Below are 27,862 nucleotides of genomic sequence, written 5' to 3' on the forward strand. Positions count from 1 at the left end.
CCTTGACAGAATAGAGACCTTCGTTGGACTTGCCCCACTTTAGCTTGTCTACTGCATGAACATTGATTCCATTATTCTCTACCCTTGACAGTAGATTTAGCAGCTCCTCATACTCCCAGTCTTGTATATACCTTCTAAGAAGAATGTTCCAACTGTTATTTTCCCTGTATTGAGCAATGGATGAGTCAATGGATGAGTCAGGATCACAAGAGATGTGATAGAGGTTTGGAAAGTCATCTTTTAGAAGACAGTTCCCTTGCCAATTATCTTTCCAGAATTTGATGAGCGTCCCACTTCCCGTAGAGAAGTAGGCATTCTGATATCTCAGAGTCTGCTAATAGAGATAAAAGCATACAAGGGAAGCAAATGGAATATGGAATTCCCTAGTATTTTCTGATATACTTCCTTACACTTCATATGGGGGTTATTTTTCTTGAAGTTCATTGTCCTCCATCCTCTCCCTAATTAGCTGATATACAGGTTTATAGGCTGTTTATGTCTCTACTAAATCATCATAAGCACTTCCCAGCAAGCTGATGCTATGTTTGCCGAAGTTTCTAACACCAAACTCTTCTCTTTCACCAGTTCCTTTCCTTGTCTTATTGCGTTTTTGTGGATATTTGCTTATTTTCTTTTTACACATAAAAACCAAAAAATAATAGGAAATGAAGACCTATAAGACGTACATGTCTCCCTGAAAACAATTATAGGATATCAGTTCTATTAGTATAAAACATCTACTAAAAGAACAAAACAAAACAAGTCCTAATATACATAATAAGGTACAAGTAATCTAGACAATATACTACTATATGTTTAGGAAATGTATACTATAAATATGTTATGTTTTTGAACATGTGATCTTATGCGTGAAATTAATGAATAAATGTCCCAATGTTAAACCCTATATACTTATTCTTTGAATTCACATAAATATACAAAAGGGATAGCTTAGTGCACTAAGCCCCTGTTGTTCGCAGAGTTCGAGGAATGTTCACACTACATCGGGTCTATTATCTTACTTACCTCACATTTCTGCAAAAATGCTGTTTCCCCGGCTTGCCGTCACTTAGTCACACGTCATTAACTCTTAGCGTTGTACTTAGGTTCCCCTTCAATTAACATAAAGTATATATGTAGATATTCTTACATGCTGCATAGGCACATTTTTATTTATGTATTGCAAAAGAAATATATGTTAAATAATACTAACATATAGTAACTAATAGAAAAATGTTGGTGTTATATGTTTGTTACTAGCTTACCTGATATATACATGAATGTTGAATACAATGAATTAAATATGCATAAATGAAAGCAGCGAGAGAAGCCCTTTTTCCTTATGTTTGGATGTATAGGAGGTTGTTGCTATAATAACAACAATAACAAGAAAACAATATTAAAAATTATTTCTATCTTCAGTAGTATTAGTCTTTGTAAAGGTGTGAAGAACCTTTACTTTTTTGATGTATGTGTGAAGAATTGTTTAGATGAATAAATGGTGATCTCTGTTGAATTGATAGGTGACTAGCACATAAAGTTTGCAAATTCTATCATTTACTAGGATAATAGGATCTAGCCAAGCTGAATTTGTTGAATGGTGTCAGCTCGAGGTTTTCGTCTCCTTATCTTCGTTTTCTCATTTGTCTTTGTTATGCTTTGATGTACTTCCCGTGCAAATTTTAATTTTCTCTTGATCTTCAGGTCCTAACCAGTTTGCTCATGTCAACTGTGGAAACTGTCGTACTATGCTGATGTATCCATGCGGAGCTCCATCAGTTAAATGTGCCATATGCCACTATATCACACACGTTAATGTGAGAATGCTAGTCCCTTTTTTAATTCTTTGGTGGATGACTTAATGTTTCTGTATTTATGTTTTATTGTGTCTGGGAAAAAAGAGATAAGAATAAGAAAGAGAACAGATATAAATCGAGAGTGTAGAGAGAAGTTAAGAGAGGAGATGAATATAGAAGTGAGATGGAAAGAGGGAGAAACAAGGAAGTAAAAGGAGAGTAGGATACAATTTATATCCAAATCAATAAATCATGTGTTTTTTGGAGTGTCTCCAAAAAAGTAATATAGGTCATATTTACCTAGTATGAAAAAACTGGGAACAATTTAGAGCTTTTAGACAATTTAAACTTTTAACTCTAGCCGCAAGACAAGAATAAAATAAAATTAGAATAAGTGATAATAATAAGGGATAAAATCTAATCTAGAAAAGCTAAGCATAATCTATCTAAAAAATAAATATGAAAATAAATGTAAAACTACTCAGAAATCTATAAGAAAATCTCAAATGTACAGTAGTTAATCTTATTCCAATGTAAAATCTTTTTGATAGGGATATCAAAAAAGGCCATATTTGCCCCTCTACTATCGAAAATAAGCTACATCTACCATCCGTTTTAGTTTCTTAGTATAACTACCCCTACCGTCATACTTTTGGATCATATTTGCTTCCCACCCGTTAAATGACTTGGTCCCATTTTAAACAAAAAACTGGTGGCTGGCCCTGATTGGATAAAAAACCCGCGCCATTTCTAATTAAATCCCACTCGACCCGTACTAATAACCCACCCATTCCAAAAAAGGAAAAAAAGAAAATTGAACCTATAATATCTCTCTCCTGCTTTTGAATATTCCTTTCGAGCCCTATCATAAGCAATAACAACTATGTATTTGACAGTAATGTAGATTGTAACTCAAATCACAAATGTGTTCTCCTATAAGATTAGCAAAGTTGATGGTGGCTGCAAAGTTTGTGGCGCCTGGTTCAACTTTCCATTTTCTATTTTTTTATTTGAAATTTCATTTTCTTGAGATGACTAGTCTGCAACCATGTTTTGGATATTTCCCACCATTGTAATTGAAATAATAATTATATTGGGAGCTAAGTGGTTTGTGCATTTGATGCTTGAAACTTTAACTGTTTAAATTTATACAAATTAAGCCAAGATATTGGTGAATTTGACCTCTGTAAAGAAAATTACTTCATGTAACCCATCATTAGCAGTTTTATGCATATGGGTTCAACATGGTGCATTAATAGCTGTGGACTCTATGCATCAGTCAAAAGTAAAGTTTGGAGACCAGAAGGTTGTTTCAGTGGTGTCTCTTGCTTGCCATGGCTATAGTTTATTTGATGGGTCATTTAAAATATGCCCTTTTCTGTAGTGTCTCCTGAACCCTCTTCTTTCAAACAGATCCTTTTCCGTGCCCTGGACATATGAACATTGCCCCAGTTGAACAATGCCAAAGCAGCCATTTCCTGAAATTTTTCTCTTGCAGTGCTGTAAAGGCATTGAGCTTCTTCACTTGTGCTGAAAAGGCATTGAGGAAGGAGATGGGGTAGAATGAGTTCAATTTTCCTTTTTTTTTTTTTTGGAATTGGTGGGCTATTAGTATTGGTCAGGTGGGTCTTAATTAGAAACAGGCGGGTCTTTTTCATCCAATCAGGGCCAACCACCTATCTTTTTTAAGATGAGGACCAAGCCATTTAACAGGGGGAGGGCAAATATGAGTCAAAAGTATGGCGATAGGGGTAGTTATACTAGGAAATTGAAACGGAGGGTAGATATAGATTACTTTTGATAGTAAAGGGGCAAATATGACCCTTTTCCGTAGAGATATTCCAATATAAAATCTTCCGCCAGAGGGAGAACATTCGACTTTGGCAAGTAGGATTTTTGGTGCAACTCAAAAATATCAGGAAGTATCGTCACCCATCATTATTCACGTAGTATCTTGTGGTGGTTGATCCTTCAATAAACAATGTGCCTGTATGAACTATCAGTTTATAATGGATCAAATTCCCATTTGTACTAGGGTCTTACAAAACTTTAACATTGTAATAAAATTGAGAGATTTCTTTATCATGAATCCTACTTGAAGAGAAAAAAGAGCGGATTGATAAGGTATAAATTATAATAAAAAAGATCCAAGTATAATTTAGAATATAAATAGGAAATTTGTAATAAATGTAAAATAGTTTGAAATCTATAACAAAATCTGAAAAGCTAATGCATCTAAAATGAAATCCTTAAAATCATACAACAGTTTATCTTATTCTACTATAGCATCTCCTAGTCCACTGCATCCACCACTTCATCCCAAAGTCTATTCATAAACAAAAGGTGCTTACTAGCCATTTTCTTTTGTCACTTGAGAGAAGGTGATAGCATCCTAGGAAGTTCAACTATATTCAAGGACAAGGATGGAGTTTTGGAATCTCAAAGAGGGCCTTTAACAAGATGTCAAGCTAAAGAGTTGCAAAACAAGGTCATTATACTTCAAGTGCAAATAAAGAAGTTGTTAATTGGGAGGAAGAGTTTAAGGATAAAGGATGTGAATTGGCTAGGCGTTACAATTGTTTTATGGCCCAAATTTATGTCCAAGAAGAGGAGTATTGGATCATGTGAGAAAATATGTTATTGATATTGGATGAACAATACAATACAAGAGGTCCTTATTTATAGCTATACTATACAAGGGCATACTACTCCTCTACCAATGTGGGACAATACTACACTATATACATGCTGTAAAACTAACACTCCCCCTCAAGCCGGTGCATACAAATCATATGTACCGAGCTTGTTACATATATAACCAATACGAGGACCAGTGAGAGACTTGGTGAAAATATCTGCAAGTTGATCATTCGACCTCACAAACTTTGTAGCAATCTCTCCTGAAAGTATCTTTTCTCTGACGAAGTGACAATCAATCTCAATGTGTTTAGTTCTCTCATGGAACACCGGATTTGATGCAATATGAAGGGCAGCTTGATTATCGCACACAAGTTCCATCCGACTGATTTCACCAAATTTCAACTCCTTGAGCAATTGTTTGGTCCAGACTAGCTCACATGTTGCCATAGCCATTGCTCGATATTCTGCTTCTGCACTAGACCGAGCAACTACATTCTGTTTCTTGCTCTTCCAGGACACCAAATTTCCTCCTACTAAAACACAATATCCAGACGTAGAACGTCTATCAGAAGGTGATCCTGCCCAATCAGCATCTGAGTATCCAATGATCTGCTCATGACCTCGATCCTCAAAGAGTAACCCTTTGCCTGGAGCCGATTTTATATATCGAATAATGCGGACAACTGCATCCCAATGACTATCACAGGGAGAATTCATAAACTGACTTACAACACTCACAGGATAAGAAATGTCGGGTCTAGTCACTGTGAGATAATTTAATTTTCCAACCAGCCGCCTATAGCTTGCAGGATCGCTAAGCGGCTCCCCCTGTCCTGGCATAAGTTTAGAATTCGGATCCATCGGAGTGTCAACAGGTCTGCAACCTATCATCCCCGTCTCCTCAAGAATGTCTAAAGCATATTTTCTTTGAGAAATAACAATACCTGAGCTAGACTGGGCAACCGTAATACCTAAAAAGTACTTCAATCTGCCTAGATCATTAGTTTGGAAGTGCTGAAAGAGATGCTGCTTCAGATTTGTAATACCATCCTGATCATTGCCAGTAATAACAATATCATCAACATAGACTACCAGATAAATACAGAGACTTGAAGCAGAGTGCCGATAAAACACAGAGTGATCAGCTTCATTACGAGTCATGCCAAACTCCTGGATAACCGTGCTGAACTTACCAAACCAGGCTCGGGGAGACTGCCTTAGACCATAAAGTGACCGACGCAAGCGACATGCAAGGCCACGAGACTCCCCCTGAGCAACAAAACCAGGTGGTTGCTCCATATAAACCTCATCCTCAAGATCACCGTGAAGAAAGACATTTTTAATGTCCAGCTGATAGAGGGGCCAATGACGAACCGCAACTATGGATAGAAAAAGGCGGACTGAAGCCACTTTAGCCACGGGAGAGAATATATCACTGTAATCGAGCCCAAATATCTGAGTATATCCTTTGGCAACAAGACGGGCCTTAAGTCAATCAATCTGTCCATTGGGACCAATTTTGACTGCATAAACCCAACGACAACCAACAGTAGATTTACCTGAGAGAAGAGGAACAAGCTCCTAAGTACTACTTGTATGTAAAGCAGACATCTCGTCACTTATAGCCTGTCGCCATCCTGGACGAGACAACGCTTCACCTGTAGACTTAGGGATGGAAACCGAGGACAAAGAAGATATAAAAGCATAATGGGGAGATGACAGACGATGATAGCTCAAACCGACATAATGAGGATTATGGTTAAGTGTGGTCCTTATACCTTTCCGAAGTGCAATCGGTGTACTAGGAGCAGGGTCCGCAGCAGGAGCAGGGTCAGGTGCAGGACGAGAACCAGTTGGGCCTGATGGAGGACGCAAACGACGACGATAAGTCAAGAGTGGTGTTCATGTGGCTGGGAACTAGGGGGAACAACACTAGACTCCTCAACGGTTAGTATGGATGAAACCTCTGTGGTCGAAGGTGGAGGAGGAGCTATAGTAAACTCCTCAAAGGTCGGTATAGGTAAGGCCTCAGATATATCATGGTGGTCAGCAGAAGTAAAGAAAGGTTTAGACTCAAAAAATGTGACGTCAGCTGACATAAGGTACCTACGAAGATCTGGAGAATAACAACGATATCCCTTGTGAATACGAGAATAACCAAGGAAGACACACTTGAGAGCACGAGGAGCTAACTTATCTTTCCCAGGGGCTAAGTTATGAACAAAACACGTGCTCCCAAAAACACGAGGTGGAAGAGAGTATAAGGGTGACTGGGGAAACAATACTGAATGCGGAATCTGATTCTTGATGGGAGATGAAGGCATCCGATTAATCAAATAACAAGCTGTGAGAACTGCATCGCCCCAAAAACGCAACGGAACACGAGATTCAATTAGAAGTGTGCGAGCAGTCTCAATAAGGTGCCTATTCTTTCTCTCAGCAACCCCATTTTGTTGAGGGGTATAAGGACAAGATGTCTGATGAATAATTCCCTGAGAAGTCATAAACTGCTGAAATTGAGAAGATAAATATTCTAAGGCATTATCACTGCGAAAAATGCGAATAGAAACACCAAATTGGTTTTTGATTTCAGCACAGAAACTCTGGAATATAGAAAATAACTCAGAACGATCTTTCATTAAGAAAAGCCAAGTACATCTTGAATAATCATCAATGAAACTAACAAAATAACGAAATCCCAAGGATGAACTGACTCTACTAGGATCCCATATATTAGAATGAACTAAGGAGAAGACAGACTCTGCTTGACTCTCAACACTACGCGAAAAGGAGGCTCGGGTATGTTTCCCAAGTTGACACGACTCACAATCTAATGTAGACAAACTAGATAAACTAGGCACCATCTTCTGAAGTTTAGATAAACTCGGATGTCCTAAACGTCTGTGGATTAGATTTGGAGGATCTGTAACTAGACATGTTGTGGAAGGACTGAGTGAGTTAAGGTAGTAAAGGCCTTCTGATTCACGTCCTGTACCAATTGTCTGTCCCGTACTGCGGTCTTGCATAATAAAAGAATCGTCAATAAAATATATACCACAATGGAGGGCACGAGTCAAACGACTAACAGATGCAAGACTAAAAGGACAGCCAAGGACATAAAGAATGGAATCTAGGGTGATAGAAGACAAGGGATTAGCTTGCCCAACTCTTTTTGCCTTAGTTTGACATCCATTGGCTAAAGTAACAGTGGGAAGAGACTGTGAATATACAATATTTGACAAAAGTGATATATTACCAGAGATGTGATCAGAAGCGCCTGAGTCCATGACCCATGGGCCAAGAGTGCTAGACTGGGAAACACAAGCAAAAGAATTACCAGTAACAGAAGTATCAGTCTGAGCAACTGAGGCTACTTGTGGAGATGTCTGCTTACTTGCTCGATACTGAAGGAGCTCATTATATTCTTCTTTAGATAAAGAAAATCCTTGGTTACCTGGAGTCTCGGTCTGAGCAATGTAAGCATTTTTGGGTGGACGACCATGTAAGGAATAACACATTTCACGAGTGTGTCCAAGTTTGTGACAATAAGAACACTTGGGTCTAGATCTTCCAAAACGACCTCCTCCTCGTCTATGCTCCATAGTTTGAGATGCCCGAACATCCATTGTCTGGGATGCAAGAACAGAGGAATCAAGTATCTGTGATGAGCTCACTGGTGGACTTGGTGCTGCAGCAAGGCGGAGTAATCGAGAGAATAATTCATCAACTGTCGGGACAGACGGACTAGCCAAAATCTGGTCGCGTACTGAATCAAGATCATTAGGAAGTCCAGCGAGGGTAAGAACGAGAAACATCTTCTGTCGCTGCTCTTGTTGTTTTTCCACACTAGCCGAAACTGGCATCAACTTCTCAAATTCCTCCATGACTGCCTGTACTTGACCCAAGTAAGTAGACATATTCAATTCCTGCTTCTTTAAGTTTGTCATCCGTGATATCACATCATAGAAGCGAGATATGTCATTAGTGTATAAGGTGCGTGCCTTTGCCCAAACCAAATAACATGTCTGGAATGGACGAAACAAGGGCATCAACTTGGAATCAATAGATCGCCACAAGATGCTACATAACTGAGCATCGATTTTTGCCCAAAGTGCTATTGCCTTTTCATCTCCATCGCTAGACTGTTTGATTAGATGATCTTGAACACCTTGACCTCTACACCATAACTCGACAGATGAAGCCCAAGCTAAGTAGTTTGAACCTCCCATTAAAGGTTCCGAGGTAATAATAGCACTAGAGTTTCCAGAACTCATGTTTCTAGACCCAAAAGCATCAAATCCCAAAGACATTGTTGCAAATTATTACCAAATAGGAGAAAGAATCAACTGTAATCCACTGAAACAGTGTACGGAAACACAGAAACAGAATACTGAAATACTGTAACTGCCGGAATCTACTGTAGCTGTCGGAATAGTACTGTAGCTACCGGAAAAAACTCAAAGTTGTCGGAATGAAATGAAAACAGTAGGGGTAGGATCGGAATTACCAGGCGACCCAACTTTCTGAAGGAAGATTTTCAAAAAATGTCCGGAAGTGGTCGTACGCGCCGGCGCGTGAGCTCACGCGCGTGAGCTTCTGGTGGCGCGTGGAGGCGCGTGAGGCTGCTTCTGCCGGAGTTGTTCACTGGGGTTTGGTCGCCGGACAGTGACAACTCTTGTGGTAGTGTTGGATTTTGCACAACACTGACAGAAATGAAGCAGATAGAAAACAACCTTAAAAAATACTGATTTCTCTTTCCCGAAATCGCTGGAATTTATGCACAGCGATAAGTCTCTCACAATTGCTCTGATACCATGTGAGAAGGCACGGGAGAAAATATGTTATTGATATATTGAATGAATGAATAATACTACACAAGAGGTCCTTATTTATAGCTATACTATACAAGGACATACTACTCCTCTACCAATGTGGGACAATACTACACTATATACATGCTGTAAATTAACAGAGATCACTGGTGGACTTGGTGCTGCAGCAAGGCGGAATAATCGAGAGAATAATTTATCAACTGTCGGGACAGTCGGACTAGCCAAAATCTGGTCGCGTACTGAATCAAGATCATTAGGAAGTCCAGCGAGGGTAAGAACGATAAACATTGTCTGTCGCTGCTCTTGTTGTTTTTCCACACTAGCAGAAACTGGCATCAACTTCTCAAATTTCTCCATGACTGCCTGTACTTGACCCAAGTAAGTAGACATATCTAATTCCTGCTTCTTTAAGTTTGTCATCCGCGATATCACATCATAGAAGCGAGATATGTCATTAGTGTATAAGGTGCATGCTTTGTCCAAACCAAATAACATGTCTGGAATGGACGAAACAAGGGCATCAACTTGGAATCAATAGATTGCCACAAGATGCTACATAACTGAGTATCGATTTTTGCCCTAAGTGCTATTGCCTTTTCATCTCCATCGCTAGACTGTTTGATTAGATGATCTTGAACACCTTGACCTCTACACCACAACTCGACAGATAAAGCCCAAGCTAAATAGTTTGAACCTCCCATTAAAGGTTCCGAGGTAATAATAACACTAGAGTTTCTAGAACTCATGTTTCTAGACCCAAAAGCATCAAATCCCAAAGATATTGTTGCAAATTATTACCAAATAAGAGAAAGAATCAACTGTAATCCACTGAAACAGTGTACGGAAACACAGAAACAGAATACTGAAATACTGTAGCTGCCGGAATCTACTGTAGCTGTCGGAATAGTACTGTAGCTGTCGGAAAAAACTCAAAGTTGTCGGAATGAAATGAAAACAGTAGGGGTAGGATCGGAATTACCAGGCGACCCAATTGTTCTGAAGGAAGATTTTCAAAAAATGGCCGGAAGTGGTCGTACGCGTCGGCGCGTGAGCTCACGCGCGTGAGCTTCTAGTGGCGCGTGGAGGCGCGTGAGGTGGCTGCTGCCGGAGCTTTTCACTGGGGTTTGGTCGCCGGACAGTGACGCGTGGTAGTGTTGGATTTTGCATAACACTGACAGAGATGAAGCAGATAGAAAACAGCCTTAAAAAAGTACTGATTTCTCTTTCCCGGAATCGCTGGAATTTATGCACAGCGATAAGTCTCTCACAATTGCTCTGATACTATGTGAGAAGGCACGGGAGAAAATATGTTATTGATATTGGATGAACAATACAATACAAGAGGTCCTTATTTATAGTTATACTATACAAGTACATACTACTCTTCTACCAATGTGGGACAATACTACACTATATACATGCTGTAAAACTAACAGATCCCAAGAGATATCCTTTGAAGAAGGTCCTAATCAGTCCACTTTTGGACCATTTTGGCACCTAAAATATGTCCAAACTTGCAGCCCAATTAGTCCTACATGAAGTCACGTTTTTTATAATATTTAAAGGACTTACTTGATGTCAAAGAAGGTTACAATAGTCGTGCTAGAAGTTGAGTGCAAGTTGGTGCCAAGTTCCCTTGCAAATTTCCTTCAAGATTTTCAAGATTTTCAAGATTTTCAAGATTTCCAAGATTTCCAAGATTCTATCCAAGATTGGTTTTGGACTTTCAAGATCGTATCCTAAACTAATCGCCTTTGGTAGAGAATTAAAAACAAGAGATAGATTGTGAAACCCGACCCTTTAGAATAACAAGAAAAACAATAAGCCTAAACTTATCATCTTTCTTGAATACCTAGAAGTGATCTAAGATTTCGAAAAGGGTTTAATCTTACCACCTTAAGTTGATTCTTGAAGGTTGAAGAATAAATCCAAGAGTAGCCACACACAAGAGTGCAAGAAAATTCTCACATTTTTTGTTGATATTGTTCATCATAATCTGCCCTAAAAACAAAGAAGACATCCCTTTATATAGAGAGGGAGTTACGAAATTCTACCACAAAAACAAAGAAAGAAAGTCCTAACTACTTTGGACAAAAAGTCGAACTACCTTAGGATAGGATCTTGAAAGTCCAAAACCAATCTTGGAAATCTTAGAAATCTCGGAAAGAAAGAAAGCCCTAACTACTTTGGACAAAAAGTCTAAGTACCTTAGGATAGGATCTTGAAAGTCCAAAACCAATCTTGGATAGAATCTTGGAAATCTTGAAAATCTTGAAGGAAATTTGCAAGCAACTTGGCACCAACTTGCACTCAACTTCTAGCACGACTATTGTATCCTTCTTTGACATAAAGCAAGTCCTTTTTATATTATAAAAAATATGACTTCATGTAGGACTAATTGGGCTGCAAGTTTGGATACATTTTAGGTGCCAAAATGGTCCAAAAGTGGACTGATTAGGACCTTCTTCATAGGATATCTCTTGGGATCCAATACTCCTCTTCTTGGACATAAATTTGGGCTATAAATCAATTGTAACACCTAGCCAATTCACATCCTTTATCCTTGAGATCTTCTTCCCAATTAACAACTTCTTTATTTGCACTTGAAGTATAATGACCTTGTTTTGCAACTCTTTAACTTGACATCTTGTTAAAGGCCCTTTTTGATATTCCAAAACTTCATCCTTGTCCTTGAATATAGTTGAGCTTCCTAGGATGCTATCAGAAGCGCTAATACAAAGAGGATGACCTGGAAGTCTTGTTCTTGTCTTTAAAGAAATTGTGCGTAGTTGTCCTCGGCTAGCTTGAGATATTATCTATTTTTTTCTTTAGACTGCTTCTGCTTTTATTGAAGTGTTGGGTATGGGGGATCATTGCATTGATGTAGTCTAAGATTTACAGCATTTTTGGTTGAAACGAGCTTTGCTTGAGCTCAGATTCGACTATTCTGTGGTAGTTGCACCTATCTGTTGCTACTCATTAAAATTGAAACATTAGGACTGATAGGGAAATAATAAGATTTACAGTTGAGATTAGAATTATCCGAGATGATAGCACCAGATAATTGAAACGGACTGTTACCGAAAAGACAGATTATCAAGCTTTACAATAGGTTATGGTTTCCTGGGAGTGAGCAGCAGTTGTCTCTAATTAAGTCGCTTCTTCTGTGGTTCGTCCAGTCTGCTCCTGGTTTAAACCTCTAGTTATCGTGATTTAATTTATGCTTCACTTCAAGGGTTGTCAAGTGACGATGATGGAAGGACATATATTATGACAGATGTTGAGGTCTTACATAAAGAAAGGTGGGAAGTGGTTTCATGTCAAAATGTGGTCCTTGTTGAAGCCATGTTGGAAAGTAAAAGTTGAATCATGTTTTGCCATCTGAGATCCATAATTTGGAGGCAGTTTCACCAGTTGCTGTGAGACTGAAGAAATTATGCTGTCTGCTGATTAATTTTGTATTTCATTTTGCATAAGTCCAGAGGTTATATATGTCACAGGAGACTATTTTTCTGCAAATGCATTACTCGTCTAATTCACCTTGCTAGCTTGGCTGTTAGAAACGGTCAGGTTTCAGTTCCTAATCATTGCTTAGGCGATTAGTGTTCACATCTGGTTGTGATGATTCATCTTAAGTTTTAATTTGTCTACGAATCTCCTTGCAGGCCGGAGATGGAAGAGTCCATGTTCCTGTGCACACCCCAAATGGTGGTGCTACATCCTCTGCAGGACCCATTTCTTCAACTGTGAGTTCTTAATATGGTGCATCTTACTGTCTCTTTGCTACTTGCGATTGGCCAGCCAGAATTCACTTCTGAAACATTGTTTATCTGGTATAGGCTACAGCCCGTTCACAGAATCAAACCGTGGTCGTTCAGAACCCTATGTCTTTAGATGAAAGTGGCAAGTTGGTGTGTTTCTTTGATTATGACCTCTGTTTATTCATCTTTTACTGCTCACGTCTGATTCATTTTTTCTTGTGCTTCATTTGAGGTAAGTATTTCTGATAATCATTTTCACATTTGCTAGGTGAGCAATGTCGTTGTTGGTGTGACGACTACGACTTAGGATTATCTATGGAATGCAATAGCAGAAGGATTAAGATTCCTATGTATGTGAAGTGCACTAGTTGAAGGGAGTAAGGTTTTTGTTTGCTTCCATTGGAATGATGAGTACAAAGGTGGTGCTATATAGATATGGTAATATTTAGAGCTAGTATCAAAGCATTTCTAGATTGAAGAACTGTACCTGATGTCGGACCATTTGTGATAACAATCACAAAGTGATTGGAAGATTTAGGCTTCAGGGATGTGTGATTTTTGGAGTCGGTAATTGTTGTGAAATTAGATTCTGTGGTATGAATACGCCCGATGATTCAAAGTACAGAATGTTGATATGTACCATTTGTCCTCTTGTTAATAAAATTGAATCAGCTTGGTTTATATGATCATGACCTTACTGCTCTTAGGCGAGCTTTTGAAAATAAAATTTGTCTCGGAGGTACTGGGTAACTCTACCCACCAACGCTTATGCAGTTGGGAATAAATTATCTAGTTTTGTTTGCCTCTACTTTGATTCAGACCGTCTGATAAAGGTTTTTATTTAGCTTCATTAGGCTACATCCTTGAGTGCTTGGAATGATGCTATTTTTACTTCGTTTCTTTCACTTCTGTTTTTCTTTTTTTCATGTCCTTTGTCCACATAATTGACGTCCGTGCTTAGTTATTGTTGATGTATTAACCCATCCTTTTTCTTTGTCTGAGCATTTCTTTAGCAACTTCACACTTTAATAGTACTTTTGCGCATAAGGCCTCACTAGACTTGAGTGATTTTCTGTAACTTATGCCTTATAAAAAGGAGTATATATTAGTGGAAGCACAGACTAGTAAAGCAAAAGAAGATTACCCATGACATATATATAGTAAAAGAAACAGCTAGCATACTTGATTCTATCTTTTATCAACGAAAGAAACATTACAGAACACTTAGTGTGTAATTAATCTATGCTTAATTTTGAAAAAGTAGGACAATAAACAGCTGCTAATTAATAAAGTATTAATAAAAACAACATCATACCACGTGGATAATTCAAAACATATTTTCTAGGATATATGTTGAATAATAAAATGTTGTTAATTTCCTGAAAAACATGTCTAGAAGCGGGACTGCATCAGAATGGTTGTGTTTCGATCAATTTGGAAAGCCTTGTCAAGAATATCAACAGGAATAGCAGGATTCGAACCAAAAACTGAAGTTGCAACAGAAATAAGTCCAGGATTTTGGCTGCTAAGAGCTGCAACTGCAACTGCATTAGTGTCTCTTATATTTTTCTGGAAATGGATGAGACCCACTTGAAACACGAAAACATCACCTACTTCAAGTGTTTTAGTTATAAGGCGATTCTCGGGACTGGAGGTCACAAATCCTACTTCAAGACAACCCTCCAGGACTACCAATATTTCAGAAGCACGAGGGTGAGTGTGGAGGGTTCACTCTATTTGGTGCAAAATCTAAACGCACCATAGAAATGCCAAGAGTGTTGAGTCCTGGAACTTGAGCAACATTAACTGGAGTCGAACGGAATCCAAGTCATTTGATGTGTTCCCTGCTAAGTGCAGTCCACTGAAATAGAAGTCATCTGCTTGTACTAGCTCCGGATCCTTGCAAGCCATGCCATTGAGAACCACTGCCATGATTATACAAGCAGCAGTGCAAAGTTATTCATTGGGCACTAAATTTCTCACCTAGGCAATCACCTTTTTAAGCTGGGTGTTAGTATACTTGATTCAACATGTTAAAATTAATACATTGATAGTGCAAAATTTTTACTATCAGTATATATTTAAATCCTTTTAAGTTTTGAATATTCTCTTTAACAGAAAAGCAATACAAGGAAGAATATAGGAAACCATACCTGAGCTTGAGGAGTCAGTTGCACAAAAATCTTGGAGTGGACTATGATCAGATGCTAAAGCAACTAAATAAGTTATAAAGACAAGGAGCCCTAATACAAGAAACTTTGAAGCCATTTCAACGTAAATTTCTTTTACTTAGAGAGAATTAATGAATTGCTTATCGGAACAAGCTTTCTTTTTTGGTTGCAGATGAAAGCTTTCGCTAAGGACTGCATTTATATGTAGTCATGGAGAAAGAGAAAGTTTACATTGCTTTGTGCCGTCCAGAACCTTAACACACGAGTCGGAGAGAGAGTCTATTGATGCTCATTGTTAACGATAAAACGTGTGGAAATAGTAAAATGACATTCTTCTTTTGTCAGACTCCAGATGGAGCCTAACCAGTGTGCAAAACGAAACGATCACTAAAATATTGAATATCTATTTCTAATTTTTACAGGGATGGAACTTTATCTATGTTTCATCAAGGCCGGCTCAAACGTACGTAACGACTCGATCGGTCATTCTGACCATTTGTATTCCGTTCGGGTGTTTGAGGCCATGAATAACTTCAAATGATATAGTATGACTTGTGTGAATCGTCGATTTTAGTTTTTAGGTCATTCGGGATTGATTTGGAAGAATGATTCTCAACTAAGAAGCTTTAAGTTGGAAGAGTTGACCAAGTTTGACTTTTGTGTATTTGGACTCAGATCGGAGTTTTGATGGTTCCGTTAGGTCCGAATGGTAATTTTGGACTTGTGTGTATGCTCGGATTTGCATTTGGATTTAGAAGGTTTTGGCGCTAATTGGCGAAAGTTGGTAATTTGAATGCTTGGAAGGTTTACAAGTTTGACAGAGAGTTGACTTTGATGATATCGGGTACAGATTGTTGTTCCGGATGTTGGAATAGGTTCGTTATGTCATTTGGAACTTGTGTTCAAAATTTGGGTTCATTCCGGATTGGTTAGGCTTGAATTGGACGCTTTGGTCGAAGTTTGAAGTTTATGAACTTAAGAGATTGATCTTGATCGACGATTCGTGGTTTTGATAATATTATGTATGATTTGAAGCCTCGAGTAGGTCCGTATTAAGTTTTGGGACTTGTTGGTATGTTCGGACGGGGTCCCTAGAGGCTCGGTGAGTTTCGGGGTGGTTTCGGATCATTTCTAGGCCCTTTTTAGCTGCTGGTTTTTAGCTACAAGGGTGCAAATCGCGATTGCGGACCTTTGGGTCGGGTTCGCGAAGAGCAAGTTGTTGTTTGAGCCTTGTGAATCGCGATTGCGGAAGCCATTCCTGCTACCGCGTAGAAGAATTCTGCTGTCACCAGGCTGATTTTGGAAACTCATATCTAGCAATCTATAAGGAATTTTGAGGTGATAAAAAATGAAAGTTGTAGCTCTTTGTTTCTAGTTTCTATAAAAATCAAACCGTTTATCATTTGGAGTTTTGTACAAAAAATTATAGCCGTTATACTATAGGCTGTCTCGAAAGAGTTTAGGAAGATAATGGAATTTATTCATCATGATCGTTGGGAAATGGCTGTGATCGCGAAGGGTAAAAACTGTGCTGGACAGTTTTGCAATCGTGATCGCGTGGTTTGAAATCATGTTCGCGAAGAAGGACCACTGGAAGTGCATTAAAACATCTAATTTCGGGATTTTGAGTTTATTTTATCATATTTTGAGTTATGGAGCTAGGATTTGGGCGATTTTGGAGGCGATTTTCACCACATGAATTGGGGTAAGTGTTTCTACTCGGTTTTGATTATATTTTGTGATTCCATCCTTGATTTTGGCATTTGATTGATAATTTCACTGATAAATTGAGGGTTTTGTCTAAATTTTTTTAAAGTGAATTTTTGAGTTTTGAACATCAATTCAGAGTCGGATTTGAGTGAAATTAGTATGGTTGGACTCGTAATTATGGGTTGTTGGATTTTGTGAGTTTTGTCGGGTTCCGAGGTGCGGGCCCGGAGTTGATGTTTTGGTTGACTTTGAGTATTTGGTTAAAAGATTCGACCTTTTTTGATTGGGTTTATTTCCTAAGGCATTATTTGATGTTTTTGGGTTCTTTTGGCTAGTTTTGAGCCGTTTGGAGGATGTTTCGCACGTGATAGCGTTTCTAGAGTATTGTTTGGCTTGCTCGATACTGGATTTGGCTTGTTCGAGGTAAGTAACATTTCTAAACTTGGATTTAAGGGTAATTATCCTTGTGAACCATGTTATTTGTGATGTGTTGAGGTGACACACATGCTAGGTGACGGGTGTGTGGACTTGCACCAGGTTAATGATGATTCAAGTTAAGTTTTAGACTAGTACCGAAATTGTTCTGCTACCATATCCTGTTATATCTGTAATTTTCCCTACTTGTTTGATTCTTTGAGCTGCTATTCATGTTAGAAATCATATTTAGGCTATGCTTATTCGATTGAGACCTAATGAATCTATTTCTGTTCTCAGTTCTCTGATTTAACCGCAATTATACACTCAGTCATGGTTCTTCATTTGCATATCATATCTCAGTCTTTGTTGTGGATCGGGCTGCACACCGCAGCATGTCATATTGGCTTTTGATAAGCGATTGGGAAGGATCCGCCTCTCCGGAGTCTCACATACCAGTAGTGAGTGCAGGCACTGTGATATATACACGTGATTTAGTGAAGAGTTTATGAGCCATGCACCTAATACAGTGCTGAGTGGTTGTGTGTGTGATGAAGTGGGCAATTAAGACAAACAACTTGAGTATATTGAGAGTGATAGTACCTGGGGATATCACCGTGAAATCATTCATATGACACGCATACTTGGCATGTAGGCATAGAGATGCACTTTCCTCATGCTAGATGGTAATGTGACATTTATGATTTGACATGTAAGCATAGAGATGTATATTCCTCATGCTAGGCGGTATATGATAATTGATGACTTGACATGCATATTGACATGTATGCATAGAGATTTACTTTCCGCATGCTAATTGATAAACGAAAAGTCTTATCTGATGTTGTAAATTGGAAAACACAGTTCTTTTGATAAACTCATGTTTAATTGATTTCATCGGTAAGATTTAGACTTGGACTATTATACTTGAAAGGCATGTCTACTTTTCCGTATCTATGAACGAGATGAGCCTTACATCTCTTGAGTTATATACCCTTACTTTCTTCACTATACTGTTATGAATTGTTATTGGTTATTGGTGATGTGAATTGACCTTCTTCTAAGCTCGTCACTTCTTTCAATCCGAGGTTAGGTATGTTACTTATTAAGTACATGGGGTCGGTTTTACTTATACTACACTTCTGCACCTTGCGTGCAGATCTTGGGACTGATGTAGTTATGTATGGCGGGAGCTGGCTTTGAAGATGTACCTGCGTTCCGGTTGCAGCTGCCACTTGTCCTTGGTAGCTTTAGATTTGTAAATCTGTTTATGTATATTTCGAACATATGATGTATTTACTTCGTACCAGCTTTGTAAACTCTAAGTCTTAGAAGCTTATGATTTGTACTATCAATCCTTGAGATTTGTATAGAAAGTTCAATTATTTTATTCATTGTCTCTTACTACTTGATTGAAGTTGTGGTGACGGTTATTTGTCTTACCTAGCGGGTTGGGTAGGTGCCATCACGACTAGTTGAATTTTTGGGTCGTGACAAGTTGGTATCAGAGCACTGGGTTCATAGGTTCTATGAGTCACGAGCAAATGTCTAGTAGAGTCTTGCAGATCGGTATGATGACGTCCATACCTATCTTCTAGAGGCTACAGGGCATCTAGGATAAAATTCTCATCTTTCTTACCTTATAATGCGGCATTGCTTCAGCTTGAAGCGTATCTCTTTGAATTACTTCCACTCACTCGTATGTTATATGAGCGCTTGGTATAAACTGTGCATCGACGACTTGTGATTCCATGGATAAGGTGCGAGATGTGTCTTTTGTGTTTGGTGATGGGCTAGTCTGAAGGACTTGAGGCTAGGTTTGGAGCACAACTTAGGCTCTGTAGTTTCAGTTTTGTAAGCATGTGCTTTTGGACTTATATGTCCGGTAGTGTCCCTAGGAGTGAGATTTTTGGCTCCTTGAGTGGTTGAATAAGCTATATGATGAATATGATGTGACTGCAGGATGTGTTCAGATGGCTTGGATGTGATGAGAAGAGTTTGGTTGGGATGTAAAAAGGACTATTGGGTGCTTGATTTCTGTCTTGATGTGTTGTACAGTTTCGAGTTATGAACGTGTTGAGCGATCTTTCATGTTGTCCAGTTATGGGCTGAAATAAATTCTTATGTCTTGTTGACGAGTTTAGACTCAGGAAGATTTAGCGATTGCATGGTGGTTGTGACCATGGTAGGACGAAGTGAAATGCCAGTTTGAGGCTAAGCAGGTGGGTTATCTCCTGCGGGGTGGTCTATAGATGTGTGATCCTTATGATGTTTGTGTGGAGGGTTTATTTCTACCAGTGGGTTATATGTGTTGCGATTTGAGTTTGGATCGATTAAGAAAGTCAACTTGACTGGAGGATGAATGCGAGCTTAGCTGATGATTTGAGGTATTTTGTGGTTGTGTTACATGAGCTTATGAAGGATTCAATTGAATTTCAGTGCGGGATTATGGCAGTAATGGAGTAAGGGTATTATGGGTTATCAGATGTATTAGTTATATGGCTTCGAGCCTAGTGGGGGAGTCTACCATAGACGATAAGGTTGCATGGTTATGTGTTGTAATAGTTTCGGCCTGAGGCATGTTTGTGAATCAGTAATGACTTGAAGATGTTGATTTCGAGGATGACTCGAGTAAGGAATTTATGGAAGCGTGATGTATTAAACTTTATGGATATATGGAAATCTTAGAATGATTTGGGTTTGTTATTCGTGATGGTTGTAATGTGCTAAGAAAACGGAGTCACTTGGTTGCGTTAAAGTGGGATTACTTCTTTGGGTGTTAGTGTGCTAATGGAGCACAGGTCATTCGGCTTATTTGGGCGGTGCACTTGAGATTAGAATAAGGTGGATGACTCTCGAGAAAGTTCTAATGAGTTCAAGATTCATATGTGGTATTTGAGAAATTTCTGGATTCGTAAAAGGCTAAGATCTGAGATTTGCAATGGGTGGTGTCGGAACTCGCAGTATTTCTGTATCATTATGGATTATATATTTTAGTATTAGAGGGGTTAAGGAAACAACTTTAGATTCACCTAAGGCCTCTTTAGAGTTGGTATCTCAGATGCGGTATTTTTGGGTGCTTAAGAAGGAATATAGTGGCTTATGGGCTTTAGGGCAATGTGGTTTCATGCTAGGATCTCTTGTGTTGAGCCTTGGTTAAGGATGATAGTGTACTGGCAAGAATAAGTGTTAACTTGAAGGCAAGTCAAGGAGAAATCGAAGAAATGGGTCAGCTTGGTAGTGATTCGGAACAATATAATAATAGAAATGATCAGTTCTTTTGATGCGGTGAGAGTGAACGAGTGTTTTGTGATAATATTCTTGGGTTTGGAGACCTGCGTGATTTGGTTGAGTTAGAGGGATTCAGTTATGACGATTTATTTATGTGCTAATGGATTTCAAAAAGTTCTCGATGATTTCTACCATGGCTTAGAACAAATGTTTTCGACAGGAATGGGGAGTATGTTGAGTGTTGTGATTTTCTCGCGGATGGGGTCAAGTGGAAGGTTTGTGGTTGATGGGGTGTCTATCCTACTTGTGAATCAGAGTTGGCAATGGGTGTCACGACCCCAATTTTCCTCCATAGGATGTCGTGATAGTACCTAGTCTCTACGACTAGGCAAGCCTAACATACATGCAATATTAACTGAGAATTTATAAAGAACCTTCAAATAACTCAACCATTATCATATAAGGAAACCCCGTAACTCAACAGAACACAACTTCCCAAAATTCGGCGAATATAAGTCACAAGCTCTATAAGATGGTACTGAACATCTATACATCAGTGTCTATAAAAGGATAAGAAAATAAGATAGACTAGATAGAGGGTGACTCCGAGGCCTGCGGACGCCGGCAGGTATACCTTGAAGTCTCCGAACCTGGGCTCGTCTCACTAGTGCCTGAACTGGTAGGAGGTACCTGAATCTGCACAAAAAGATATGCAGAAGCGTAGTATGAGTACACCACAACGGTACCCAGTAAGTGCGAAGCCTAACCTCGGTAGAGTAGTGATGAGGTCAGGTCAAGGCCCTACTAGAATAAATAAGAAACTGAACAGGTATATAACAATGAAATAATGATAATAATAGAAATGAAACAATAAAGAAATACACCGAGATTAGCTACACTAAACTAAGGCAAATAATGCACCACGGAAGAAAAACAAGGAATGCTATGACATGAAACAAAGCAACAAAACACAAGTGAAGTAATGGAAAAGTATCAACAAGAATCACTACCGAGGTACTGCCTCGTAGTCTCAAATCACTACCGAGGTACCGCCTCGTAGTCTCAAATCACAAAACATTTTACAATCTTACTTTATATCACCGCGGGAGCCTTGCATTTAGTTTTGAAAATTATTTTTTCCAAAATAGCATCCCGCATTTTAGCCCACCTTATCATACCGCGTGACTTCAAGTAGTTCCCCTACTAGAAACACACGTATCAATCTCACCTTATCTCACCGCATGCGTTTCAACCCCAAATCCTTATACCACCATATGCATATCAATATCACAACGTATCACAAATCGCGCCTCAAGTGCCCAATATTACAACTTGCCAAGAAACCAACAACAATAGTGTTTTCACAACAAATAGCCCATGGCTCAACCACAATAGGTACAAGATTCTCAGAATAATAACCAGAAGTGAATAACTCAACAAGAATAGTATGTCAAAACTTTACAACCTTGCCTCAATGTAAATCACGACCTTTATAACTCAATACCAATTTCAACAACAAGATATTCCAAAAATAACAACTTCAAGTAAAGAACTCAACGGTTAAATATGAATAAGGAATAGAGGAAACAATACTTCAACTAAACATGTAAAGACAATTAACAAGTGAGATATAAGACAAGTAGAGCATGTGAAGATAGACTAATGATGATGATTATAACATGTTAAGTTAACTCAATTAAGGCATAAAAGGAATCTACATAGCTAAAATCGGTAAATTTTTATATTTAGTCTGTGTACATACTCGTCACCTTGCATACACGGCTTTCACATATCACAATTAATGCAAACCAACACCAATTCTAAGTGGTAATTTTCCTACACAAAGTTAGGCAAGACACTTACCTCAAAACATGCTAACTCAATCTACTAGTAAGTCTTTCCCTCAATTATCCAACTCTGTACGGCTCGAATCTAGCCAAAACAACTTTATACCATAAATATAAACTATAGGACGCTATTTCGAACAATAAAGTTATAATCTTTAAAGAGAAATAAAAAGTCAACTCAAAAAATCAACCCGGGTCCGTGTCTCGGAACCCGACCAAAATTAAAAAATTCGAACACCCATTCGATAACGAGTCCAACCATACAAGAATTACTCAAAACCGACCTCAAATCGTCTTTCAAATCCCCAAAATTAGCCTAAGAAGTTTTCATAATTTTTCCCAAATTTTCAACTTAAATCACTAATTAAATGATAAAAATAACAATGGATTCGTGTAATATAGTCAAAACCGAGTTAGAATCACTTACCCCAATTAATTTCTTGAAAATCTCTCGAACAATCGCCACAAACCGAGCTCTCTAGGTCAAAAAATGGATAATGAAATCAAACCCTCAAACTAGGCCTTTTCTGCCTAGTGATTCCGCATCTGCGGTCACTCAGTTGCATCTGCGACGCCGCACCTGCGGAAAAACCATCGCAGGTGTGGTTCCCAGTTAGGTCCTTAGATTCCGCTCCTACAGACCTCTTGCTCGCACCTGCGAGCCCGTTTCTGCAGAGAAAATGACTGCACCTGTGGTCATGCCAAGGACTTCCACCAAATTCCGCTTCTGCGAAAGCAAAGTCTGCTCCTGCGGAGGCGCACCTGCGAGCCCAGACCTAGGCTTCTTCGCTTCACCACTCGTACCCGCGAGTCCGCACCTACGACCAATCCCTCCGCAGGTGCGATGACACCAAAAAGGCTGGAATTTGAGCAACAAGACTAAGTCCAATTTGGTTCCGGATTCAATCCGAATCACATCCAGGATCCCCCAGACCCCGTCCGAATATACCAACAAGTTCCAAAACACATAACGGACCTATTCGAGGCCAAAAATCACATCAAACAACATCGATTCTATGAATCGCAACTCAATTCAAGCCTATTGAACTATGATCGTTCGAATTTCAAAATTAGTGCCAATTCAAAGCAAAACAACTCTGATTGACTTCAAATTTGGTACACAAGTCTTAAATGATATGACGGATGTATTCCAACTTCCGGAATCAGAATCCGACCCCGATATCAATAAAGTCAACTCCCGGTCAAACATTCCAACCTTCCAAACCTTCAACTTTCTAACTTTCACCAATTCAAGCCGAAACGACCTACAAACCTCCAAATCAACATCCGGACACGCTCCTAAGTCCAAAATCACTACACGAAGCTATTGGAACCGTCAAAACTCTATTTTGGAGTCGTCTACACAAAAGTCAAACTACAGTCAACTCTTTCAACTTAAGCCTCTAATTTAGGGACCATATGTCCCATTTCACTCCGAAACTCACCCAAAACCCAAAACCAAACACCCCCGGAAAATAACATAACCATAATACAACATAGAGGAGGCAACAAATAGGGTATTGGAGCTAAAATACTCAAAATGACTGGCCGGGTCGTTACATCCTCCCCCTCTTAAAATAAACATTCGTCCTCGAATAAGTATAAATACATACCTGAAGTGGTGAAAAGATGAGGATAATGGTTACGTATACTTGAAGTCACCCCTCTACTGAACCTTCACTGAAGCAATGCTCTTCAACCTCAACTTTCGTACCTGCTTGTCCAAAATGGCCACCGGCTCCTCAACATAAAACAAATCCTTGTCTAACTGGACTGAGTTGAAATCCAACACATGAGACAAATCACCGTGATACTTCCGGAGCATAGAAACATTGAATACTATATGAACTACAGCTAGACTAGATGGCAGTGCAAGCTTGTAGGCCACCTCTCCAATCCTCTCAAGAATCTCAAAAGGTCTGATATACCAAGGGCTCAACTTGCCCTTCTTCCCGAACCTCATAACACCCTTCATGGGCAAAACCTGAGCAAAACCTGCTCCCCAACCATGAATACAACATCGCGAACCTTCTGATCCACATAACTCTTCTGACTAGATTGGGCTGTACGAAGTCGATCTTGAATAAATTTAACCTTTTCCAAAGAATCCTAAACCAAGTCAGTACCTAATAGCCTAGCCTCACCCGGCTCAAACCAACCCACCAGAGACTGACATCGCCTCCCATACAAGGCCTCATACGAAGCCATCTGAATGCTCGACTGGTAGCCGTTGTTGTAGCCAAACTCCGCAAGCGGCAAGAACTGACCCTAAGAACCCCCAAACTCCATCACACATGCACGAAGCATATCCTCCAATATCTGAATAGTGCGCTCGGACTATCCGTCCGTCTGGGGGGGGGGAATGTTGTACTCAACTTAACCCGTGTGCCCAACTCACGTTGTACGGCCCTCCAAAATTGCGATGTAAATTACGTACCACAGTCAGAGATGATGGATGCTGGCACGCCATAAAGTCGGACAATCTCGCGAATATAAACCTGAGCCAACTGCTCTGAAGAATAAGTAGTCACCACTGGAATGAAATGAGCCGACTTGGTCAACCTATTCACAATCACCCATACTGCCTCAAACTTCTTCCGAGTTCGTGGGAGCCCAACAATAAAATCCATAGTAACCCGCTCCTATTTCAACTCTGGAATATCTAGCCTCTGAAGCAATCCACCTGGCCGTTGATGCTCATACTTCACCTGCTGACAATTTAGGCACCGAGCTACAGACTCTACTATGTCTTTCTTCATTCTCCTCCACCAATAGTGCTGCCTTAAGTCCTGATACATCTTAGTGGCACTCGGATGAATGGAGTACCGTGAATTGTGGGCCTCCTGAAGAATCAACTCATGTAAACCATCTACATTGGGCACACATAGCCGACCTTGCATCCGTAACACACCATCATCCTCAATAGTAATATACTAATGCTCTCTAATACGATCATATAGAGAAGACCAAGAAACCACACATGCCAAAACTCGACTCAGCTATGAAACATCCAATCTAACAAACTGGTTGGCCAAGGCCTGAACATCCAATGCTAATGGCCTCTCTGCTACCGGTAGATATGCTAAACTGCCCAAGCTCTTCGCCTTACGACTCAAGGCATCAACCATCACATTGGCCTTCCCGAGATGATATAGAATGGTGATATCATAGTCCTTAAGCAACTCTAACCATCTCCGCTGCCGCGAGTTAAGATCCTTCTATTTGAACATATGTTGTAGACTCTGATGGTCGGTATAGACCTCACAACTGACACCGTACAGATAGTGCCACCAAATTGTCAAGGCATGGACAATAGCTGCTAATTCAAGGTTATGGACATGATAATTCTTCTCATGTACCTTCAGATGTCTAGATGCATAGGCAATCACCCTACCGTATTGCATCAACACCGCACCGAGGCCAATACGCGACGCATCACAGTACACAATGTAAGACCCTAAACGCATAGGCAACACCAACACTAGGGCTGTAGTCAAAGTAGTCTTGAGCTTTTGAAAGATCCCCTCACATTCCTCGGTCCACCTGAATGGAGCACCTTTCTCGGTCAATCTGATCATAGTTGCAGCAATAGATGAGAAACCCTCCATGAATCGACGGTAATACCCTGCCAAACTAAGAAAACTCTGGATCTCAGTAGCTGAAGACGGTCTGGGCCAACTCTACACTGCTTCAATCTTTATCAGATCTACCTTGATCCCCTCATTCGACACTACATGCCCCAAAAATGCCACCTAATCAAGCCAGAATTCACACTTTGAAATTTTTTCATACAACTTCTTTTCTCTCAAGGTGTGGAGCACAATCCTCAGGAGTTGCTCATGATCCTCCCATCTCAGGGAGTACACCAAGATGTCGTCAATAAACACAATGACGAATGAGTCAATATAGGGCTGGAATACACTGTTTATCAAGTGCATGAATGTTGCTGGGGCATTGGTCAGCCTAAATGATATCACAAGGAATTTGTAATGACCATATCGAGTCCTAAAGGTAGTCTTCAGAATATCTGGATCCCGAATCTTACAATGATGATAGACTGACCGCAAATCAATCTTTGAGAACACTCTAGCACCCTGTAGCTGATCAAATAGGTCATCAATTTGTGGAAATGGATACCTGTTCTTCACTGTAACCTTGTTCAGCTATCGATAATCAATACACATGCGCATAGAACCATCCTTCTTCTTTACAAACAAGACCGGAGAACCCCAAGGTGACACACTAGGCCGAATGAAGCCCTTATCAAGAAATTCTTGTAACTGCTTCTTTAACTCCTTCAACTCCGCTGGGGCCATACGATATAGTAGAATAGAAATGGGATGAGTGCCCGATGACAAATCAATACCAAAATCGATATCCCTATCAGGCGTCTTCCTGAATGACCATTTTCTTAGTGCAACTGGCACATACAATCCCTTAAGCTTAACTTTACTCATATTGCTTGCTTTAGGGAAGCGTCTTCCTGAATGACCATTTTCTGAATTTCTCATGAATCGTCTTCTGTTGTCTATTCTATTATCGTCGGAACGCAAATTTGAAATTCTCATGATGCTGACTATTATCAAGTTACTCAGTCCCTAATTCATGTTTAGTTTATCTTGTTCACTAGCTCATACTGATTTCTATTATTCTGGGGTCTAACTTTTCCTTTCGGTAGCTGCGTCGGAGTCACGAACTTATTTTTCGAAGTAAGGATATGACTTTATGGCCTATACTCTTTTGTTGTCTCAAGGCCTGCCACCTCTCATTTTTCCCTTCACGTGACTATAGACTCTGTAATACTATCATTATTTTGATCTATCGTTGTCATCCATGTATTATATCTTACTCATAATACTTTATTGACTCTCTTCTTATTTTTTGCTAACATTTATGTCTATCACTTTATTCTAAAAACATCAACAAGACATTCTTTTGCTTTTTGCTCCCCTTTGCTCCATCCAGTGGCTCTTCAGGTTGCTTAACGTTCTCCCTCTACTAGGGACGGGAGCCACACTAATGTAATATTTATCCCTTCAAGGCTTCTAGTGCCTATCTTTGTAGTGCTCATATCAAGCTATACTATTTTAGAGTTCACCTTTGTAATACCCTTCGAAAATGTCAACTAACTCAAAAAGGATTCATCCATCATTTTGGGTTACTTTAACCCCAGCCAGATCCTGATATCTCGTCCTTCTCTTATACTACTTTTGTTGACCCCCATAGGGCATAACTGGAATGGGTGTGACCAATTGTACATACTTCTGTTACTATTGAAGGTAACTCAAAATGCTTATATTCCTCTGCCTGAATTGTAAAAACTGATAATCTTCATTAACTGGGCACCTCGTACCCTTCCTCACCTTGCTTCTTTTACTTGTTGAAACTTGTATCTATCTTCTAAATCTCTCATTGCCCTTCACCATAGGGGTGGATCGATATTCTTGCCTTAAGGATCCT

The 27,862-nt window shown here is 39.5% G+C and overlaps 1 protein-coding gene, 1 long non-coding RNA gene and 1 pseudogene across 2 annotated transcripts in view; 2 read left to right on the plus strand and 1 right to left on the minus strand.

Annotated features, from left to right (window-relative positions):
- Positions 1–13,710, plus strand: part of LOC104093136 (protein LOL2-like) — a 32,328-nt gene extending 18,618 nt beyond the window's left edge. The window contains exons 4-7 of the mRNA XM_070196266.1: positions 1,705–1,817; positions 12,934–13,014; positions 13,108–13,179; positions 13,298–13,710. Of these exons, the coding sequence (XP_070052367.1) occupies positions 1,705–1,817; positions 12,934–13,014; positions 13,108–13,179; positions 13,298–13,336 (305 nt within the window). The 3' untranslated portion in view covers positions 13,337–13,710. The remainder of the gene's footprint in view (positions 1–1,704; positions 1,818–12,933; positions 13,015–13,107; positions 13,180–13,297) is intronic.
- Positions 1,825–12,355, plus strand: LOC138906741 (uncharacterized). The gene is made up of 2 exons (XR_011414355.1): positions 1,825–4,177; positions 11,997–12,355. It is a non-coding gene; the product is annotated as an uncharacterized lncRNA (long non-coding RNA).
- Positions 13,711–14,288: 578 nt separating the features above from the next.
- On the minus strand, positions 14,289–15,007 carry LOC104089775 (putative germin-like protein 2-3; annotated as a pseudogene).
- Between the last annotated feature and the right edge of the window lie 12,855 nt (positions 15,008–27,862).

Source organism: Nicotiana tomentosiformis, chromosome 2, assembly GCF_000390325.3.
Source record: "Nicotiana tomentosiformis chromosome 2, ASM39032v3, whole genome shotgun sequence".
In the NCBI taxonomy this organism is placed as follows: Eukaryota; Viridiplantae; Streptophyta; class Magnoliopsida; order Solanales; family Solanaceae; genus Nicotiana; species Nicotiana tomentosiformis.